This window comes from Rhinolophus hipposideros (genome assembly GCF_964194185.1).
Source record: "Rhinolophus hipposideros genome assembly, chromosome: 16".
In the NCBI taxonomy this organism is placed as follows: Eukaryota; Metazoa; Chordata; class Mammalia; order Chiroptera; family Rhinolophidae; genus Rhinolophus; species Rhinolophus hipposideros.
Genome location: NC_138062.1, coordinates 58,486,165 through 58,505,298, shown reverse-complemented (window position 1 = coordinate 58,505,298; position 19,134 = coordinate 58,486,165). Strand labels below are relative to the sequence as shown.

The window sequence follows — 19,134 nt, the reverse complement described above, 5'->3', positions numbered from 1 at the left end:
ATCATGTCACTGGAGCCCAATGTGGGGCTGTCTGGCAGACTTGGGGTTCCCTGGCACAGGACACCCCACAGGGCCTCCAGAAACCTTGTAGTTGGAGGTGACCAAGGAGCCCGCCTGGCCGGTTCTGCCTGCCCGCCCCCACCATCCCTTGGGCCCCTTCCTGGAGCCACCGGCCGAGCCTGGGGGTGTCACCTCCTCTTTAAGGGCCTAGGCCCTGGTACTGCCAGCGACACCCACTCCACCCACCCCACCCTGGAGCCCAGAGGCGGGGTCTCTGCATCCAAGCCCCTGCCTCTCCTACTCCACCTCCCAGGCCTGGCAGGAAGGGTAAGACTGAGCCTGGGGTCCTCTCGCTGGAACCCAAGTTGGGGACTCCTAAGTGGTGTGGGTGAGGGGCCCAACCCACAGGTAAGGGACCCACCAAACCCTCCATCCCCACTTCCCAGCCTCCCCCAACAAAACACAAAGAACATCAAAATCAGGCAAATGAGGCGGCAGCGGTCGTAACAGGCTGCGTTTAGTGGTTTTTTATGTACAAGAAAAATGATTTTTTGTCCGGTTTTTCATCATCTTTCGTCTTTTTGCTTTTGTTTTTATTACTTTTAAAGCTTCTCCCCCCACCCCCAAAAAGTGCATTTTTATCAATTGACTTTTTTAAATCTCCCACATTTTATAAAGACTCTCAAATACAGTCTATGGAATGTCTGTGCTCTATGCCCCCAGGGGCACCGCCCCGACCCCCCATTCACCAGACCTGGCCCCCCAAAGTCCAAGGCACCTTGTGTCTGGGCCTGGGAGGAGTTGGGGGGCATCTGGGCATCAGGACCCCTGGCCGTGGCCTCCAGGCAACCCCGGCTGTGAGATGGGGGTCTCCCCAGCCCCCTCATCTCCTGGCCCTGCTCCCCAACCCCCATGTAAATCTATATATTTAGTGCGAGCTAGTCTTAACTCTGAGGTTATGACTCCTGGGCGCTCGAGCCCCCAGGCCCCGACCCGTCCTGCACCAGCCAACACCCCCATTTCAGGAAGGCTGCTTCCTCAGCTTAAATAACTTTTTAAAATAAAACTGCAAATATAAATATCTTTCTTTCTCAAAAAATAGGATTTTTGCTTTTTTTGTTGGTTTTTAATTTTTTTTTTTTCCTTTCACTCTGTCTCGCCTCCTACAATCCTGGCTGCCTGGATGGCCTCGGTCCTAGGGGGGCCCTGGCCCATGTGCGACATGGCCACTCCTGTCACGGCAGATGGGTCTCAGTAGTGCAGACTCCCCAGAAGACCTGGGAGGGGGCTGGGGGACACTCCCCTCCACCCAAGACCCCCCTCAAAAGGAAGCAAAGGGACAGCCCTGTATAAACAGGGTGACAAGACGGGATGGCCACATAGGGTCTCCTGGGTGGGCCACCCGAGGGGGCAGACTTTGGTACGGCCCACTGGAGCCCAGCTGGGCACAGACCCACACCGTGCCAGGCTGGGCCTGGTCCGGCACTTTACATTCACTGGTTTTTAATTTTTTTTTTTTTTGCCTTTTTTTTTTCTCTTAATCTCAAAAGGCGGGGTTGGGCTTGGGGTGGGGGGCTAGGCAGGGAGCAGCAGCAAGGGTGTTAATCTCTCTCTCCCAGTCCCCAAGGCTGGAGACCACTCCAGGTGGGGGCTCCGAGCCCCCCATCCCGCCAGGCCCACTGCCCCCGGCCCAGAGCCCCTGCCTGAAGTCCCCAGCCTGGACCTCACTCTCGCACACACACGCATACACACATCCACGCAACTTCACCAAGATGATGGAAATAACAATTTCGCTTTGTCTTTTTTCTTGTTTTTTTTTTTTTTTGTACCAGGCAGTTAAAAAAAAAACAACACCCCAAAAAAGAAAACACAAAAAAAAACCCAAACAACCAAACAAAAAAACTTTTTGCTGTGTCCTTTCCAACCAGTCAGCACGTTCCCCCTCAAATATTTTTTGTTTCCTGAAACGCGAGAATTCAGCAGTATCTTTGGCAACACTTTATCACGACCTTAATTTAAAGAATAAAAATAAAATTGATCCACGTCTATATACAGTATGTGACTGCGCGGAGTTGGGGGTGCTGGGCTGGGTGGGCGGGGGTCCCGGCTCTGGGCCCATGCAAACGCTGTGGCCCCCGGGACAGGCTGGCGGGCAGAAGAGGGGTTAAGGCGGAGTGGGTGGGCAGGGCTGGCGAAAGCTGGGCGCAGAGCTGGGGCAGGGGTTTAGTGCAATTCCCAAGGAGCTTTGTGTTAAAGTGTGCTCGGCGAGGGTCAGCCCTTACCCCCGCCATAGTCCCAGAGGCCTCAATTCCCCCAAGTCCAGTCGCCCCTACTGGTCAGGACGACAGCTGTAATTTTTCAGTTGGTTTTATTGCAAGGAGGTGTGTGGGTAGAGGGAGAGGGTTGTCCCCTCAGGGAACCTCTCTGGGAGCTGGGGCGGGGTGAGGGGTGGGGGTCCCTGGCCTGGGTGCTCTAACTCTCTGCTCGGCCTCCACAGGTGGTTCTGTGAAAGAGCTCGCCACGTGACTCTGGGGTGTGAACGAGGCCACCCGGCCCTGGGCTCCCCTGCCACCCCCCTCAGGAGGGGGTGTCCTGAGACATTTGGGGGGCTGACGGGCTGGGGGGAAACCAGGAGATGAAAACTATCCTATAGAAATAATGATGAAAGTTGCCTTCTGAAAAAGTTTCCCTTTAAAAAAAAGAAAATGAAAAAGATGAGAAGACGGGGTTTGTCACAGAGCAAAGGGGTACCAGATGGGCCAGCAGCAGGACAGGGGAGCAGGGGCACCCCCTACCTCGGGCTATGACAAGGAAGGAACTCAGCTCAGCAGTGTTTATATACAGGGTCCCACACTAGGCATTGCATATGCAAGAGGGAGTTGGGGTGAAGGGTGCCCTGGCCTCTGGCAACATGGTCTCCCCTGCCCTGGCCTGTCTGTGGCCTGTGGCTCGGTCAACACTGGGCCTTTGGGGAGCCAGAGGCTGGGGGAGGCTGGTGCCAGCCCCCAGATGACAGTCAGTGCCTTTGAGTAAAAAGAGGGGTGCCTGGGGGGTGTAAGGCCCTCGAGGTGGGGCCCCCGTCACCCACCTCAACAGGGATGGCATATCCAAGATGGCAGCTCCTCAGTGGCCACAAGGAAGGGCGGCCATGTTGGAGGGTGGGAAGCCCTGAAATGGGCAAGGGTGGGGGTGACAGGATAGGGGATCAGGTCGGGGGGACTGGATTGCTCTGGCTGGTTGAAAGGCCAGCCCTCTCTTGGGCCCATCCCTGAGCTGGGGAGTCAGTAAAGAGGGTCCCCACAGACATGGGTGGCCATTGTATGGCTAGTGGGTGATGAGACATCTCTAAATCAGAATTAAAAAAGGGACAGAATGGGAGTAGGGGACATGGCAGAAACACAAAAATCCCACAGTCCTGCCTGCCAGGCAAAGCCCCAGTGGTGAAGCACAAATTCCCTCAGCAGGCCCTGCCCTCACCCGTGGCCTTCCTGACCCCCTTCTCACCTCCGGGAACAGAAGTGGATTCTACGTCTGGTGGTGGGTTTTTTTTTTTATTATTTTGTACAAAAATAAATCGACTTTTAGGAATTTCTTTTTGCTCTCTCTCTCTCGCTCGCTCGCTCTCGCTCGTCTCTCGCTCTTTTGTTTTTTTTTTTTGTCTTTTCGACTTTTCATAGAAGTTGCAACTTGTAAACATGTTTTTAAATTAAGATAAAGTATAGTACCCGTTCTGTTACAAAGTGCCAAGACTTCTATTTGTGGTTGGTTGTCTTTTTTGTTTTTTTCCTTTCGTTTTGTAAAATCTTGTTTTTATTGCTTTTGTGACACTGGAACTTCTGGACTCCTCTCCCCGTCATCCCTGCCACCATGAGACCCTGGGTTCCCTCTGCCCTTGGCCATTACACCCCACACTATTGTCTGCTCCTCTGAGGAAAAATATTTTCTGTATATATATATATATATATAAATATATATATATTTTTCTGTTTTTAAGGAGGGAAAAACAATCTAAAAAGTGCTTTAAAAAATTGGGACAGGGCTAAGGGGAGAGGTGAAGAGAGAGGGTGAAGACAAGTTTTGAATCTCCAAATGTCTCGTAGGGGTCTGGGTGGCCTGAGTCAAGGGACACAGACTGGAGTGGCGGGGGTGCTCTGAGCAGTGGCCCTTGGGTGCCCCGCCAGGTTGTTTAAGTGCCATGAAGGAAGGCGGAGGGAACCCCTGGGAGTCATCCTAGTCCCCCTCTTCCCCTGTCTTCTCCCCTTTCTCCACACCTAGAAATCAACAGATTTGTGTAGCAATGGTCAGGAGATACAGGGGACCACAGGCAGGGACGGGAGGCGGGAGGCCATTGGGGAGATCGAGTGGGGAGACCCCCACTTAATAAGTGCCCTGAGGAAGGAGGGTGGGGTGGGGAGGGGGGCCATTTTAATGTCCACTCACGGTGGACAGAAATCATTTAAGGTCTTATCTAAAAGACTCATAGAAACCAGCGAGGGAAGGAAAACTAAAGCCTACCCCAGTCCCGAGTCCCCCTCAGCCGCCTTCACCCCTGCCTGGGGTCTGGGGCCCTGACCACGCCTTGGATGGGACCCCAGACCCCATGCCGGGGTCACCTGGGGGGGGGCTCAGAATCCTTGTGTCCCACAAAAACCTCAAACAAGGCCCCGAAACCCATCAACGGGGTGCGGGGAAGGGGAGTTGGGTGAGGGCGTTGCAAGGGTCCCTGTGGAGGGAGAGAACATCATGAAAGAGAAAAATCTGAGAAAAGCACTATCCTAGATTCTGTGACACTTCATATATATATATATATATATATATATATATCTGTATATATATATATCGATATAGATATCTGTATATAGATAGATTTTCTTTTTTTGTGTTTTTGGGGGGTGGTGGGTGATTTTTTCTCTCTCTTTCTCTCGGGTTTCTGTTTTCTCTTTTTGGTTTTCAGGCGAGTCCGGCCGCGAAGCTGCCGTCAGCAGGGGCCCCAGTGGCCCCATCGCCACCCCCTCCGCCAGCACCCGCTACATTCAACCTGCTCAGGCCATCGGGGCTGGTCTCCTCCTCGTCCTCGTCCTCGTCCTTAAAGTGCTTCTCCTGGCCATTACGCCGGGCCTCAGGGGAGCCGGGCGGGGCAGGGGTGCAGGGCGGCGCAGTGGCCCCGGGGCCGGGGTCAGGTCCCCCGAGCCCCCCGCCCCGGACACGGGGCTTGCGGCCACGGCGCGAGGGGACGCCGTTGCAGCCGTCCTTCTTGAGGTGTCTGTGCAGGTGGTCAGAGCGGACGAAGGTCTTGCAGCAGCTGTCGCACTGGTAGGGCCGCAGGCCAGTGTGCACACGCATGTGGTTTTTCAGGTCGTAGTTATGAGCGAAGGCCGCCCCGCACTGCTGGCACAGGTACGGCTTCTCACCTGTGTGCTTCCTCATGTGCACCTTGAGCTTGTCCTGCCTGTGGACGGGGCGAGGGTCAGTGGGCGCTGGGCCAGGCCCCCTCCTGGGACAGCCCTCAGACCCCTGCTGGCCTTAAGGCTGAAACCTTAACCCTTTCAGAAAGGCGGGCTGTGGCTAGGCACGGTCCCAGGCAAAATGGGAAAAGGGGGTACACCAAGGGCTCCAACAGTCTGAAAAGGGCCTTGGACCCCGCTTACGGTATGGCCTTGGGCAAACAGCTGAACCTCTCTGAATCCCCTTCTTATCCATATAAGGAGGAGGATAACAGGCTCTGCCAAGTCTCCCAGTTGCCCTGCCCAGGTCCCTGCACAGGGCCGCGTCACACATGGGATAGCAGTACTCAGACTGTTCTAGCACTATATTAAGATTTCCCCAGCTGAGGCTCAGAGGCTCAGAGAGGGGAAGTGACTTGCACGGAGTTGCACAGTGGGTCGGGGGCTACGCTGAGGTGGGGTGGCGGTGGAGGCAGCTCCGGTTTCGTCACCCCAAGCCCAGGCCTGGGTAATTATAGCCCCAGCCGCCACAGGCCCTGCTTACTCAACTCTCTAGTGTGACTCAGAGGGGCCCCTGGGCTCCTGGGCCTGGAGGGAGGAGGTGGGGGCTGGGGCCCTGGGTCAGGGACAGAGAAGAGCGGTGGGCATGTGAAGGGAAGAAGGCCTGGCGTAGTGCCCCTCTCTGTGCCCCAGTTTCCCTAACTGGCAAAGAGGATCAGTCCTGGGTTGGGATGGCCAAGAGAACTCCAGGACAGAATGAAACTGAGCCTCAGGCCTGTGGTTAGGGTCACAGGTCATCCTGGCCAGACCCTGGCTTGCTGGGGCCTCACCAAGTTACTCCCTCCCCGGGCCCAGAGAACCCTTAGGGCAGGGCCCACAGCCATCTCCACGCCGTCTGGAAGATGAGGGAGCCCCCAAGACTACTAGCACCACAATCACACCAAAGGTGGGGGGCAGGCCACCAACTAGACTGCCCGCCTCTCCCACAATGTCCTTTGCCCCCTGCCTGGCACTCCTGGGCCCTGGAGTCCAGGCCACACCCTCCTCTCCTGGCCTGCTGGGGAGGGGACCAGGGGTTAGCCCCCAGGTCCTATCCCAATGGGACAGGTCTGGGAAGCTGGGACAATGGCTTCTTTCTTCAGCCTGGTGGGTGTGGCTGGGGGAACCCCAGGGCGGGTGGGGGTAGGGGCGGTGCTGAGTCACCCAGCCTGGCCAGGGCCCTGCACGCCAGCCCCCTGCCTCCACCAGGCTGCCCCACAAAGCCCAGCCAGCTACCTCTGGACTCTTAAGACCGAATCACAAATTTCCCCCAGCCCAGTCTCAAACTCCTGTCCAGGGACTAAGCCCAGAGGCTCCCGTGCCAATATCCCTCCAATGACTGTAGTGATCCTCAAAGCTGAACTGGCCTCAGGGCCTTTGCACTGGCTATTCCCTCTGCCTTTCCCTTTCCCCACTACTCCCTCCCTCCCCTCCTTCAGGTCTCAGCTCTCTGTTTAATGCAGCACCAATAGCCATTCCCTACCTCACACCTTGTTCTCTGCTCTCTTTTCCTCCCTAGCGTGTTCCACCAACTAGTGTTATCAATTCTGTAGTTTTATCTCATACATGCTCCATGGCCCCATGAGGATTTTGGCCACTTTTGCGTCCCCAGTGCCTAGAACAGGGCCTGGCACCCAGCAGGTGCTGCATAAATGCTGGTGGAATTCACCAAGTTCCTCAGGCTCATGGGAGACTCAAAGTGGCTCATCAACCAGAGCTCCCTGCTCCCTGCAGGGCTGTTGGCCTCTCCCAAGGCAAAAATTCTCCTCCAGTCCAGAGAACCATCCCTGAGAAAAAGAAGAGCAACTCAGGGCACTCTTCCTGCCAGCCTCACCGAGCACGCTCTATAGTCTATGGCGCTATCTGGTTTAGTGCCTCCACGCCCCACCCGAAGGCTGCTATCAAGGGGCACACGGGGGGATCCCGAAACACAAAAGGCACCATTCCAAGCAAGGCAGCACTGCCACTGCCTATGGAGGTGACGTGTGTGTGTGTGTGTGTGTGTGTGTGTGTGTGTGTGTGTAGGGGAGGCGGTCCGAGTGTGGCTGTTTGGGCACAGGCTCCAGGAAGCCCCCTGCCACAGCGGTGCTGGCTTACCTGGTGAATCGGACCTTGCAGATGTTGCATTCGTAGGGCTTCTCGCCAGTATGGGTCCGGATGTGCCGCGGTAGCTTGCCGGCGCCCTGAATGACCTTCTCGCAGATGGGACACTTCTGGAAGGCCTTGGCCCGGATCTTCTTCTCCACCTTCTGTGACCAGGCCGGGTAGAAGTCACCGTCATGGGTGCTGCTGAAGTACTTCAGGTAGTAGTCCACGACGCCCTTGTCATCCGCCCGCGACTCCTCGTCGCTGTCCCCCGCTGCCGCTGCCCCTGCCCGGCCCACTGACGACATCATCTGTTGGAGCAGCGTGCTGGCTGCCAGCCCATCGGCATCAGTGCCGTCCGCGTCCTCACCCTCGGCCGTGCCTGACAGGAAGCCCGGAGAGTCGCCTGGCTCCGGGGCTGCCTCTGACAGTGACGCCACCTCCTCCTCCCCACCCCGGCCATAGTGGCCATTCTGTGTGGTGGCGGTCGATGAGGCCACAGGGGGTGGAAAGAGGCCCCCGGCAGGGGCATCCTCGTCCCGCTCTGGCCACAGGCCTGGGTTGCTGTCGCCCTCATCCCCATCCCCAGTTGAGGGCCGCTCAGCCGGAGGGCCTGGCCCATAGAAGTCCAAGCCATTGCAGTCGCCTGCGGCCACGGCAGCCACAGCAGCAGCCACTGCCTCCTTGGTGGCGTCCAGGTCCTCCTCAGATGTGCCAAAGGCAGACCACGGGAAATTGGCGGCAGCGGCAGCAGCAGCCGCGGGGGGCAAGCTATTCATGGGGTTGCTCTGGAAGAATTCGAGGTACTCCTTGGCGCGGAGAAGGTTTCGCTGATCAATTTGATCTACGAGGTCCAGCTGCCCGGCATCGGCGCCCGCGTCGGCTGCCAGGATCTGCCGGTCCAGGAGGTCGGCGCAGACGTGGCTCACAGCGGGGATCTCAAGCAGGCGGGCGGCACTGAGGATGTCGCCCACGTTGGCCGTGCTGACAGTGAGTGTGGCTGTGTAGGCGAAGTCCATGAGGGCCGTGAGCGCCTCGGCGCTGACAAAGTCGATCTCGTACACGTTCTGCTGGTCCACCACAGCGCCCGACGTGAACAGCTTCTTGAAGTACTGGCTGCAGGCCGCCAGCACTGAGCGGTGCGTGGGGAACTCGCGGCCTTCCACCAGGATCACCACGTCGCACAGCAGGCCTTGCGTCCTCTGCTCATTGAGCCCACTCAGGATGTCACTGCTGTGGTCAGGGAACGGGATCCCGATGGGGCCGTCCACGCCGCCGGCCATCTTCCGCGCCGAGACCTGCAGTGCCAGGAAGGAAGGCATGGTTGTGAGGATGGGGAGGAGCAGGCCCACCGACCAGGGCTTGAGACCCTCAGAAGGTAGTGCCGCACCCTGCCCTCCCAGACTCACTTTTCCCCAGAGCGGTCCATGTCTGGTTCTACATTAGACTGCAGAACATGAGATTATGCTGGCAAAACCCACCCTGGGTACTTGAGAGACAAAGACTGGCACCTGCCCCTCCATTAGAGGGCTCATAGGAGTGCCCGTCCAAGGGGCAATCTGAGGTGGTGCGGGAGCACACAGTAGGTGCTTAATAAATGCTCTCATGCAAGGTGTTTCCCGATGAATGTGAGCACAAGCTTCTGCCCACACCCTCTCTAGGCCACAGTGGTGACACTCATGAGGCTCCCACTATTCACTGCCATGCCCAAGATCCTGGCAGCACCATCTCCACTGCAGAAGCCAGAAGACAGGGCTCAGGGAGAGGAGGCCATGTGCCCCAACTCAAACCTGGGGAATCGGACCCGAGAGCCAATATTCGATTGGCCTCACCATCCATCCGTTAGGCCCCTTGGCCTCCCCGACCCTCACTCCTGCCTCTTGGGAGACCCAGTTCTTTTGGGGTGGGGGCTCTGAGTCAGCAGGAAAGGGCAAGGCCAAGACCCAGGGACCCAGCCAAGGTCACTGGGGCCATGGGCATGCCCTGGCGGGGTAATGTTGTGAGTCTGTAGGACAAACCTCTTCCTGCCCCATGGAGTCCACAGGACTCAGCTCGGCCCTAGCAATGAGTAATGGGGGAAACCAGGCCACTGCCTGACACTCTTTTCCTTGCTGCCCTGGGCAATCCCACCAAGGAGGAGTAAGGGGCCAGGGCCTCTTGTCCACCTCCTGCCTGCCCAGGCCCTCTCCAACTTTCAGCCCCCCGTCTGCACTATGCAGCTGGGACAAGCCCTGCCACTTTCTAGGCCTCAATCTCCTCATCTGTCAAATGGGCAGAGGCCTTTGGGAGAGCCAAGCCGTTGAGAGGACTCATCCCACCTCTCTTCCCACCCCTCCTTTTTTCCGCCCTCCCCTGGGCTGTGACTCATCCACCCACTTGGGCGCTTGTGCAACCCTCTGGCTCCTGTCCCCACCCCTCCACCCTCTCTGGGGAGCCCCCAGCTGCCCCAAGCCACCCAACACAATCCACATTCCTCCAGGCCTGGCCAGGCGGCTCTTGGGCCAGAGCCCCTGGACAGCAGGGAGAGGGCCAAGCTGGGCCTTCCTCAGCCTCCTAAGGACCCTGCGACACCCGGCCCCCACTGCTGTGCTGTGAGCGAGACACAGGCAGCTGGCCCGGCAAGGGTGCCCGGGGTTGGTCCGCCTGGACTCAAGGCCAGGATGGGACTGTCCCCACCCAAGGCCGCACTGGGATCGGGGTTCAGCCCTCGAGACTGACACAGAGGCCTTTGTGTGGCACTCAGGCAGGCACTACACTTCCCAGGACGCCTCTCTCCGTGGCCCGCCCTCTTTCCCTCCAACTACACCAGCTGCTCAGTTACCTCCTCTGTTCTGTCAGCCCGTGGTGGTGCGGGGGGAAGGCTCAGATGTGGCTGCTGCGCTCAGCAGGATGGGTGGGGGACGACCCCATCTGAGGCTCAGCCATGAGAAGTTTTGGAGGAACCCCTGCGGCGAAGCCGCCATCTGCCGTCTGGCCCCGGGCCCCAGGGAGGGAGCAGGCAGATGGAGCTCCGGATCAGAATGGCCATGGCCCCTCCTCGCCTTTCCCCTTTCAGGCCACCAAAGCCCCAATATGGCCACCTCGGTCTAGCTTGTTGTCCCCCTGGGACCCTAGGGTCCCCTTGGACCTCGAGGTGTCTCCAGGGGCCTCTAGGTCGAGACCTGAAATAGTCCAGGTGACTCACCTTTACCCATGGTTGCTCCAACCTCCCTTCCCACAGGCACTGAGCCCGTCGGGCCAGGGGGCTGGCACAGCCCTACTTCAAGTGTTAAGATGCCCAGGCTCCCACTTTGCTGGAAGCCACCTGGCTGGAAAGGAGCAAGCTTGGGCTGTAAACATGGCCGAAAGAGCTGGTCTCTACTGCTGGATGAGTAGGGCCACATGGAAAGGGCCTGTCCCTGTGTCCATGTCCCTGTTTTCTCCTAGCTGGGGCCTCTATTTCCTCAGATAATCACCACAGAACCTCCCCTCAAAGGTTGGGGTCTGGGGAGGTGCCAGCCAAGGAAAAGCCCCCGTGAGTAGCATGATCCCCATTTTACAGATGGGGAAACTAAGGCTCACAAACTTATAGAATCATGGCCAAGTGTGCCCAGTATGGCTGATCCATAGGGCCTGGAGTCCAGGAGCTGATGGAGGGGAGAGGCTGGCCTCTGACTTCCCTACCACCCCCCCACACACACACTCAACACTCTATTGCCTCCTCCCTCGCCCTGAAAACTAAACTGGCTCTGCAGACACCTGACCCACACCCTCTCTCCAGGAACACATGCCACCTGCCTGCCACACCCAGGGCCACTGCCCCCACCTGGGCCTCTTAGAGCCCTTTCTCTAATAAAGAGGAGGAAGACCCTGTGAAATGGGAGAGGAAGATCGACCGAGCCCCTTCTCTGGGTCAGGTAGGGCCTGGCAGTAAAATACCCACTATGTGTCTCAGTATCTTCTCACCAGGAGCTTCTGTTTCCCTTTGATCTCAGAGGCCCGCCTGGCACCTGAAAACCTAGTAGGTACCCCCCACATGTGGTGGCTTCCTTGGTGGTAATAACCCAGTGAAACTTCTCTCCTCCAGGAAGCCTACCCCCACGCCGGCCAGGTCCCCACCCTCAATGGCCAGGGCCAGGGTCAGGGTCCCCGGAGCTCAGGCCCACACCCACCAGGGCTGTCTTTCATCACAGCTCCACCCCCATGCTCGCCTGCCTCCATGGGATTTCCGGGCCTTGGTGCTGACTCGACGGTGGAGGGGCAGGCCTCAGCAGGCTTCTCCTAGGCTGGAGGTGGGGTGCCCTCCTCCCTCTGGCTGCTCCCAGGCCCCTGCGCTAGGGCACTCCTTGGGGCGGCACACAGTAGGGACACAGCATTCAACTAGATGAACCAAAGGCCAAACAGCTATGGGCTCAAGAAAGCCCACACCCAGCCCCACCCACTCGGCAGTCGGGCACACCCAGGACCAGGGGATGGTGCTCGTCCCACCTCCCATCTAACCTTAAGGTCACTTGCTACAGCTTCTTTTGAAGGCAGCAGGACCCAGATCGGCTTTTAGCTGTCCTTAGGGGGGCCGCCTCTGTGCCTCAGGACTTTCAGGAACCAGGCACCTTCATTTCATCCTCTCCACTGTAAAGCCCTGGGCTTTACAGACGACGAGAGGCTCAGGGAGACGACAAGACCAGTGAGAGGTAGCAGAGCAGACCAGCCACCACTCAACCGCTGAGACAAGCACGGGGTGAGGTCAGGAAAGTCCTGACCTGGTCCCAGGAGCAGCAGGTGTCACCCAGGAAGGACCCCAAGATTTTAGGAAGGGTGTTCTGGGCATGGGAAACAGCAGAGAAAAAGGCCTAGATGTGGCTGCTTAGGAGAGGGGACCAGGGAAGGAGGCGGCCGGGTTACCAGGAGGCTTCCCAAGGTCAGGCACAACGTGAGGTTTGGGGCCAGGCCTTCTCCTCCGACCCACACTCCTCAGGATGGAGAGGGGGTGGCCAGCAGAGGGGTGGGCAGGTAATCACCACCCAAGGCCTTCCTGCAGGAATGTCTGGGGCGGGTGGCAGCTTCATGAAGGGTCAAGGTCCCTACACCCCCCCATGGAGAATATGAAAGGAAACCAGAGAAGGGACATTTAATACCTACTATGTGCCATGCATGGCAGCCAGGATCCAAATCCTAGCTCCTCCACTTTTAAGCTAGGTGACCTTGGGCAAGAGGCAGCACCTCTCTGTGCCTCAGTTTCCTCAGGGGTTGTGACAGTGGCAAGGGGACTGGGAGTGCTCTAGGTCCAGAGTCCCACCCTCGTCCATTCAGTTGCCCAGGGACCTACTGTGCACCAAAGGCCCAATGAGACTGTTCACTGCCCCTGTAGATGAGGAGCTTTTTGAACTTCACTTCTGAATGCTATCCCAGCCCCCTCCACACCTACTATATGCCAAAGAAACGGGTCGTGGTGATCGAGGAAGAAGCCAGGGGAGTGAAACCAGGCCCAGAGAGGGTAGGCGCCGGTCCAAGGTCACACAGCAAGTCTAGTACCCAGGTGCGGCTGCCAGGCCCACACCCAGCCACCCCGCCCCCTCCCAGGCAGGCAGCTTGTGTTGCAAGGTTGGTCCCGACGGGTTACCCCGCCCTGACCTGGTGCCAATCCCTGCCTGGCCCAGTCCCTGGCTGGGGTTTAATGGGACAGGAATTTATTGTCCTGATATGGTGGTGAGGGGCACCAAAGGCCCAGGGTGGCTGCTGGCTGCCCACTGCCACCCCACCCCCTGCTCTGACAGGCCTCCCTCCGGCTAGTCACCAGCAAACCGGCTAGTCACCAGCAAACAGGCCCTCGGCCATTTTATGTGTCCATTTATTGCCCTAAATGGGGAGGGGCTTCCTGCCCGGGCCTTAAAGGGCCAGAGGCAGGAAGGCTGCAGGCCCAGTGGGAAGTGTATGTGTGTGGGAGGGGTGAGAGTGGGGGGATGAAGAGGTCATGGGGATCCCATCTAACCCCCAGCTCATGGGTGGGGCTCAGGCCCACCCTGTTCCCACGCTCTGCGTGCTGTCATGGGCCAGGAAGTATAGCCCTGACACTAAGAGTGGGTTCCAAGAGGAAGCTCCAGGAAGACAACTATTCACAGTGATGTGGAAGGAATGAGCTTCCCGTCACCAGGGTAAGCAAAGCCAGGCTTCGCAGAATGGCATCACTGTCTACCCCACCCTCGCTCACGCTGCACCTGCTTATCCAAGATGCCCAGAAGAGGCCAGGTGACCTCTAGAAGCCCTGCTCTTCTCTGCCTCCAGACCTCTCCCTCCCTCCCCTGAGGGCCAGCTTGTCACCTGGAGGCACCTGCACACACAGCCCCCACCCCAACCTCCCGCCTGAGCAGGTGGATGGCTCAGCCTGAAAGCTCCAGACAAAGGGGCACTTAGCCTGTTGGGGCCCTAGTGTTCTGTGCCCACAAAGCAGGCCAGTTCCCTCCCACCAAACACATCCTAATAGGAGGTGGGACCCGGCCTTGTTTTCCAGTTAAACCAGAAAGGCGTGGGTGGGAGCACTTCCACCAAGTGGCAGTCCACGGCCTGCTGGGGGGACAGATGGAGGGGCTGGCCCTTTGGCCACACTCCTCAGGTGCGCCAGATTCTCCACAGGGTACCTTCTGTGCTTTGGTGCTCCAAACTTGGGCCTCAGGACCCAAGGGCAGTAGCTGCCCCTCAATGGGGCTGAGGGGGAAGTCAGGCCTGGGCTTGATCATCTCAACATCCATTCGCACAGCTCTGGAAACTGAAGCTCAGAGACAGAGCAACTTTTGCCCAGGTTCACACAGCAGAGCTGAATTTGAATACAGGCCACCTGGCTCTAGCCTGCCTAACTAGTCCTCCCAGGGCTTCTTTGCCCTCCCCACACACACTGCCTCAGGTACCAGCAGGTGACTTAATCCCCCACCCTGGGGGCCTTGGGGCTAAGGATGGCTTATTCTCACGCCTCCTCAGAGCTGCCTTATGATGGCCCAGAAAAGGGAGAGGCTTGCCAGAGGTCACACAGGGCAACTGGGGTTAAGGCTGGAGTCCAGCTGACATCTGTGAACCTAGGGCATGGGCCCTGACCCCACAGATCATCACCAAAGGCATGCAGGAGGGGCTTCCCCAGTCCTTGATACTACATAGCAGTCACTCAACAAATCCTCACGATGACACTTGGGCTGAAGGTAATCTCCCCATTGTACTGATGGGAAAAGTGAGGCTGACAGATGGAAGTGACCTCCCTTAGTGGACCACAAGATTGGACCACACTGGCCCCCACTCAAGCCTATTCCTCTGGTCCCCACTGTTCAGGGCTATTGCAGGGCAATTTATGGTCTCTCAGATGCCTGGAGCACAAGGTGACAGGTAGGGGTATTGCTGAGTGTGTCAGTCTCAGGCATCCAGCCGGTGCAAACTCCAGTAGAATCCTTGCCATGCCCCAAGCTGACCCGGGTGCTTCCTCCAAGAGGGAGGGAAGAGAACACAGGTCTGCAGGCACCACCTGGGGGGACCCTACAACAACCCTGTGTTACGGGGGGCATGTTCAGGCTCTGAGAGGCCAAGAGTCATGTCCCAAGGTCACAGAGCAAGTGCACTGGCACTGGAAGCCCCAGCAGAACCCCTCCTTGGGCAGGCTCTGCATCAGAGGGACTGGCCCTGAGTCTTGGCTCTTATGAGGTGACCGCCTTGAGTGTAATGGGTCGTAAAACCCAGAGCCCTGCCCATGTCCGGGGGCCAAGGTGCCAAGGTGCGGAACTGTGGCTTGGAAGGGGCAGGAAAGGGCCTTGCAAACCTTAAAATCGCCTACCAGGGAAGGCTGGGAGGCAGGAGGACTGGGACTCATGCTGTGTAAGCTTGGACACCTCAGGCCCTCTCTGACGCCTCACTAGCCTCTTTGGACAAAGAGTTTAATAAGCCCTGGGGAGGCTCCATTTGGCCAACAGGTACCTGCTGTCAACCTCCTGGCCCTCTGGAAGACAGGGGGGCAGGTGCCCCTCAGCTGTGACACAGGGAAGACTTTGGATAAATCCCGAGCCGGAAGGCAGACTACAGGGGTCAGACTCAGCTTTGGCTGGGTGACCTTGGGCTGCTCTCTGCTTTCCTCTGGGCCTCAGTCTCCCCTACCCAACACCAGCACCGGTTCTGAGACTTGCTCTAAGTCCCTGGGTTCCCACACTCATGTTTGGCTTCCCTTCTGGGCCTCAGTTTCCTCATATGTCGATGGGGACCGCCACCAGCCAGACCCAGCTGTGGGTCATAGGGCCCCAAGGAAAAGAAAGGAAGTAAAAAAGCAAACACAGGACTTGCTACTGCCCTAGAACCTTCTCTGCTGGGCAAAGGCTGAGCTCTGCCAAGCCTCAGTCTCCCTCACAGAGAAAGGGGCACGTCAGCTCCCTGCAGCCACCCAGGCAGCTTTTCCAAGGGCCTCTGCTGAGAGTTGCAGTGGCTCTAGGCCCGGCCAGGGTGCTGAATGGCCACCCTGCAGCCAATCAGAACTGAATAATAAATACCCCCCCAAAGTGACCCACGAATTAAAATTTCAGTGTCCCCGATGGCTCCTCTTTCTTCATTAGGCATGCGGATCCCAGGGCTTCGCTCTTCCAGCCACTGGCTCCTGTCCTCCCCCCCCCAGGCTCTGGTCTCCACAGCAATGGCTGGCGGTAAACAGAGCCCCGAGCCCAGCTGATAAGTGCCAGGCCCAGGGTGCTCTAGGGGCCCCACCAGGGGTGGTCCTAGGGGAAAATGCCCCCAACCTGGAGCCCTCCGGCCCAGGAAGCAGCAGGGCCCAGTCTAGACTCCTCCGACCTCTCCCAAAACCAGCTCTGCCAATAGGAAGTGATCGGCTCGTCGTGGGGAGGGCCCCCTCAGTGTGGGAGCGGCACACTCAGGGTTACGCCCTAGCCCTGTTGGGGGGGGGTGACATGGAATCCCGGACGCCCTCTCCGGCCAGCCCTGCTCCCGGAGGCAGCTGGCATAAACGGGGGGAACAAACCAGGCCTGCCACCCATGGGTGAGCCAGGTGGGCACGCCCGGGAAAGGGGCACCAACACCTCTCTCACTTCCGCTGCCTGGCTGGGGGAGAGGAGTTGCCTGCCTACCCCTGCCACTCTGCCAACTGCGTTCCTCAAACGTTTGGTGGGCGTCCACTGGGTGCCCGGGCCTGGCTGGACACCAGTCTATTGCTGCGGTGCACCGAGCTTCCCCCAGCCAGCACCGGTAGTGTCTCCCAGAACCCGCAAAGGCCTGAGCCCTGGGGTGCACCGGCACCAGAACTCGGCTCAGGCTCCTGCTTGGTTCCCAGGCCCCGCGCTGGGTGAGGAGGCCGGTTCCAGGCCCGGGAAGGAGGTAGAGCGAGGGAGGGAGCCGGATCCCACCAGCTCACCCTCTCCCCTCTGCCTGGGCTCAGGGTTCGCACGTGGTGGTGGCGTCAAGGGGAAGGAGGGGGGTCCGGGCCAAAGGAGACGGGGTCACGCGCTTGGGGGCACGGGCGGGGGAGAGGGGTGCTCTCTGCCCCCTCCCCGGGAGAGGGGGCCGGCAGGCCGCGCGGCCAGAGCAAGGGGCCAGTCGGGTCCCCCCACCCAGGGCTGAGTCAGGCCAGGGCGGGGGCAGGAAGCGGCCCCCTCCTCCGCACCAGCCGCAGCGCACAGCCCCCGCCCCGGCCCGCGGGGCCCCGCCGCACAACCAGCGCAGGGGGTTCCTACCTCCTTCCCGGGGCAGCGGCGAGGGGGCCCAGCCCCGGCGGCGGCGGTGGCGGCGGCGGCTGCGGCTGGGCTGGCTCCCTCCGAGGGGCCGGGAGGCGGCAGTGAGCCTGGCCCCGCGCCACCCCCCGCCGCCGGCGGCCAATCCCCACCCGGGCTGGGGGGAGGGCGATGCAAATTACCCCGGATCTGGGTCCGCCCGCCCGCCTCCCCCACGCCCGGGCCCGGCCTGCACTAGGCCGTGCATCCCCGGGCTCGCCTGTGCTGCCAGGCCGTCCCGGCCGCCGCCCTTCCCGGGGAGCACCCAGAGGGTGACCCCCCCCCGGGCAGGGGGCCACGGAGAGGGGGGGCTGGGGACGGTTACACAACCAGGCGGGGAGGGGCCCCGGGGCGGGGAGGGGGCCGGCCCGCGGGCCGCACAGCCGGAAGCTGGGGACCGCCACCGGCCCCCGGCAAGGGGAGCCTAGCTTTAGGCTCCGCCCCTAGGCCAACTGGGCCCGCCCCCGCGCCGCGCCGCGCGATCATCCCGCGCCCATTGGCTCCCAGGCCCGCCGCTCACCGCCCCTCCTCCGCACCGCCCCTAACCGCGGGCCGCAGCGAGCCGCTGGCGCGGAGCACTGTGGGACTTGTAGTTCGAGCCGCCTGCCACCTGCCAGTCTCAAGCTGCGGGAGGACTACAAGACCCAGCGGCCCCCGTGGACGCGGCCGCCCACCCGGACACCCCACCCCTTCCCCTCCTTTGCAAAGCCCCCCTCCCTGTTTTTTCAGCCCCCTCCCCCCCATCCCCCATGGAGCTCAATCCTGGCCAACTCCAACGTATACACGCAGCACCGATTAGGCCCCCGGGGGGCGAGAGCGCCCCTAGTACCCCGCTGCAAACTTAGCACGCGACGCGCCCCCCTAGCTCCCCACGCCGGCTCCCCCCACTCTCAATGCAGCCCCGCTTCCCCTCCCCCGCTACCCGCGCGCTTGGGAGCCCCGAAAAGCCATGCACCCGAGGGGGGGGGCTGGCGCACAAGCCCCTACACTTCGCCCCCAACCCCCCATCCCGAGTGGCGCCCCGTGCCCGCGCTCGGGATCCAGGGAGCCTCCAGCCTCCTGGCAGCTGCCAACCACCCCCTCCTCTGAAACTTGCGGAACGTCCCTGGCTCCCCAGATCTCCCCTTCCCGAGAGCGCAGGGGTGGGCGCAGCACCCCCGGCCCGTCCCCGCCCTACACCCTGTGCTGGGGGCCGCGCCGGGCGCTGACTTACCTCGTGGGGCCGGGCCAGAGCCGGGCCGGTCCGTGGCGCGCGGGGCCGGGGCCCGGAGTTGGAACTGGGCTCCTCGGCCGCTTGCCTCCGGGGTCCGCGTCTCGTTCTCCCCCTCGCTCCCTCTCCCCTCGCAGCTCCCTCGCTCCGGCGGCGGCGGCGTCACTGCCCCTACAGTAACTGTACAGTACAGCCAAAGCCCCGTATGATGCTCGCGACTCCCTTCCTGGTTTCTCCGAGGGCAAGAGGGGTCCTCCCTTGTCTTAAAGGTGCCGCAGCCGCCGTCCCCCCCCACGCCCAGCCCGCCCCCCCCACCCCGGCCTCGGAGGCCAGAACAGGCTCGGCAGGTCCCCTCTTGCCACGTCTCTGCCCTCCCGTGGGGCTTCGCCCGCTGCGCCGGGGAGACCGGGCTGTTATTAGGTTTTGTCAAGTTGGGGGGGGTCCAGCCCGCCCCCGGCGCGCCCCCCCTCCTCTGACCTCTCCGCCCCGCTGCGCGGCGCCGTGCCAGCTTGCCAGCTTATCTGGCCCCAGAGCTCCCCGGGGCGCGGGGGGAGCGGGCCCCCCGGGGTGGAGGGGGGTGGGGGCCTCCAGATAAACAGGCCCCCAGCCTCTGCGCAGGGGCGGGTGCGGGGGGGGC

The 19,134-nt window shown here is 60.3% G+C and overlaps 1 protein-coding gene across 4 annotated transcripts; it reads right to left on the bottom strand.

Moving 5' to 3' along the window:
- Window positions 1-1,083: 1,083 nt before the first annotated feature.
- ZBTB7A (zinc finger and BTB domain containing 7A) lies at window positions 1,084-18,895 on the bottom strand. 4 transcript variants are annotated; one of them, XM_081076941.1, is made up of 4 exons: window positions 12,048-17,127; window positions 10,390-11,927; window positions 7,581-8,866; window positions 1,084-5,449 (listed from the first exon to the last, which is right to left on the bottom strand). In XM_081076941.1, exons 3-4 carry the CDS (start codon window positions 8,849-8,851, stop codon window positions 4,951-4,953), a joined length of 1,770 nt encoding a protein of 589 aa, XP_080933067.1. In that variant the 5' UTR covers window positions 8,852-8,866; window positions 10,390-11,927; window positions 12,048-17,127; the 3' UTR covers window positions 1,084-4,950. The 4 variants fall into 4 exon arrangements, with proteins under 4 accessions (XP_080933067.1, XP_080933065.1, XP_080933066.1 ...); XM_081076939.1 differs by lacking the exons at window positions 10,390-11,927; window positions 12,048-17,127 and adding an exon at window positions 18,501-18,895; XM_081076940.1 differs by lacking the exons at window positions 10,390-11,927; window positions 12,048-17,127 and adding an exon at window positions 17,252-17,676.
- Window positions 18,896-19,134: the final 239 nt, after the last annotated feature.

Coding starts and splice junctions, on each gene's coding strand:
- ZBTB7A (XM_081076939.1), bottom strand. CDS start 8,851: ATGGCCGGCGGCGTGGACGGCCCCATCGGGATCCCGTTCCCTGACCAC. Junction 5,450..7,580: donor TGCAAGGTCCGATTCACCAG/GTAAGCCAGCAC, acceptor CCCCGTCCACAG/GCAGGACAAGCTCAAGGTGC.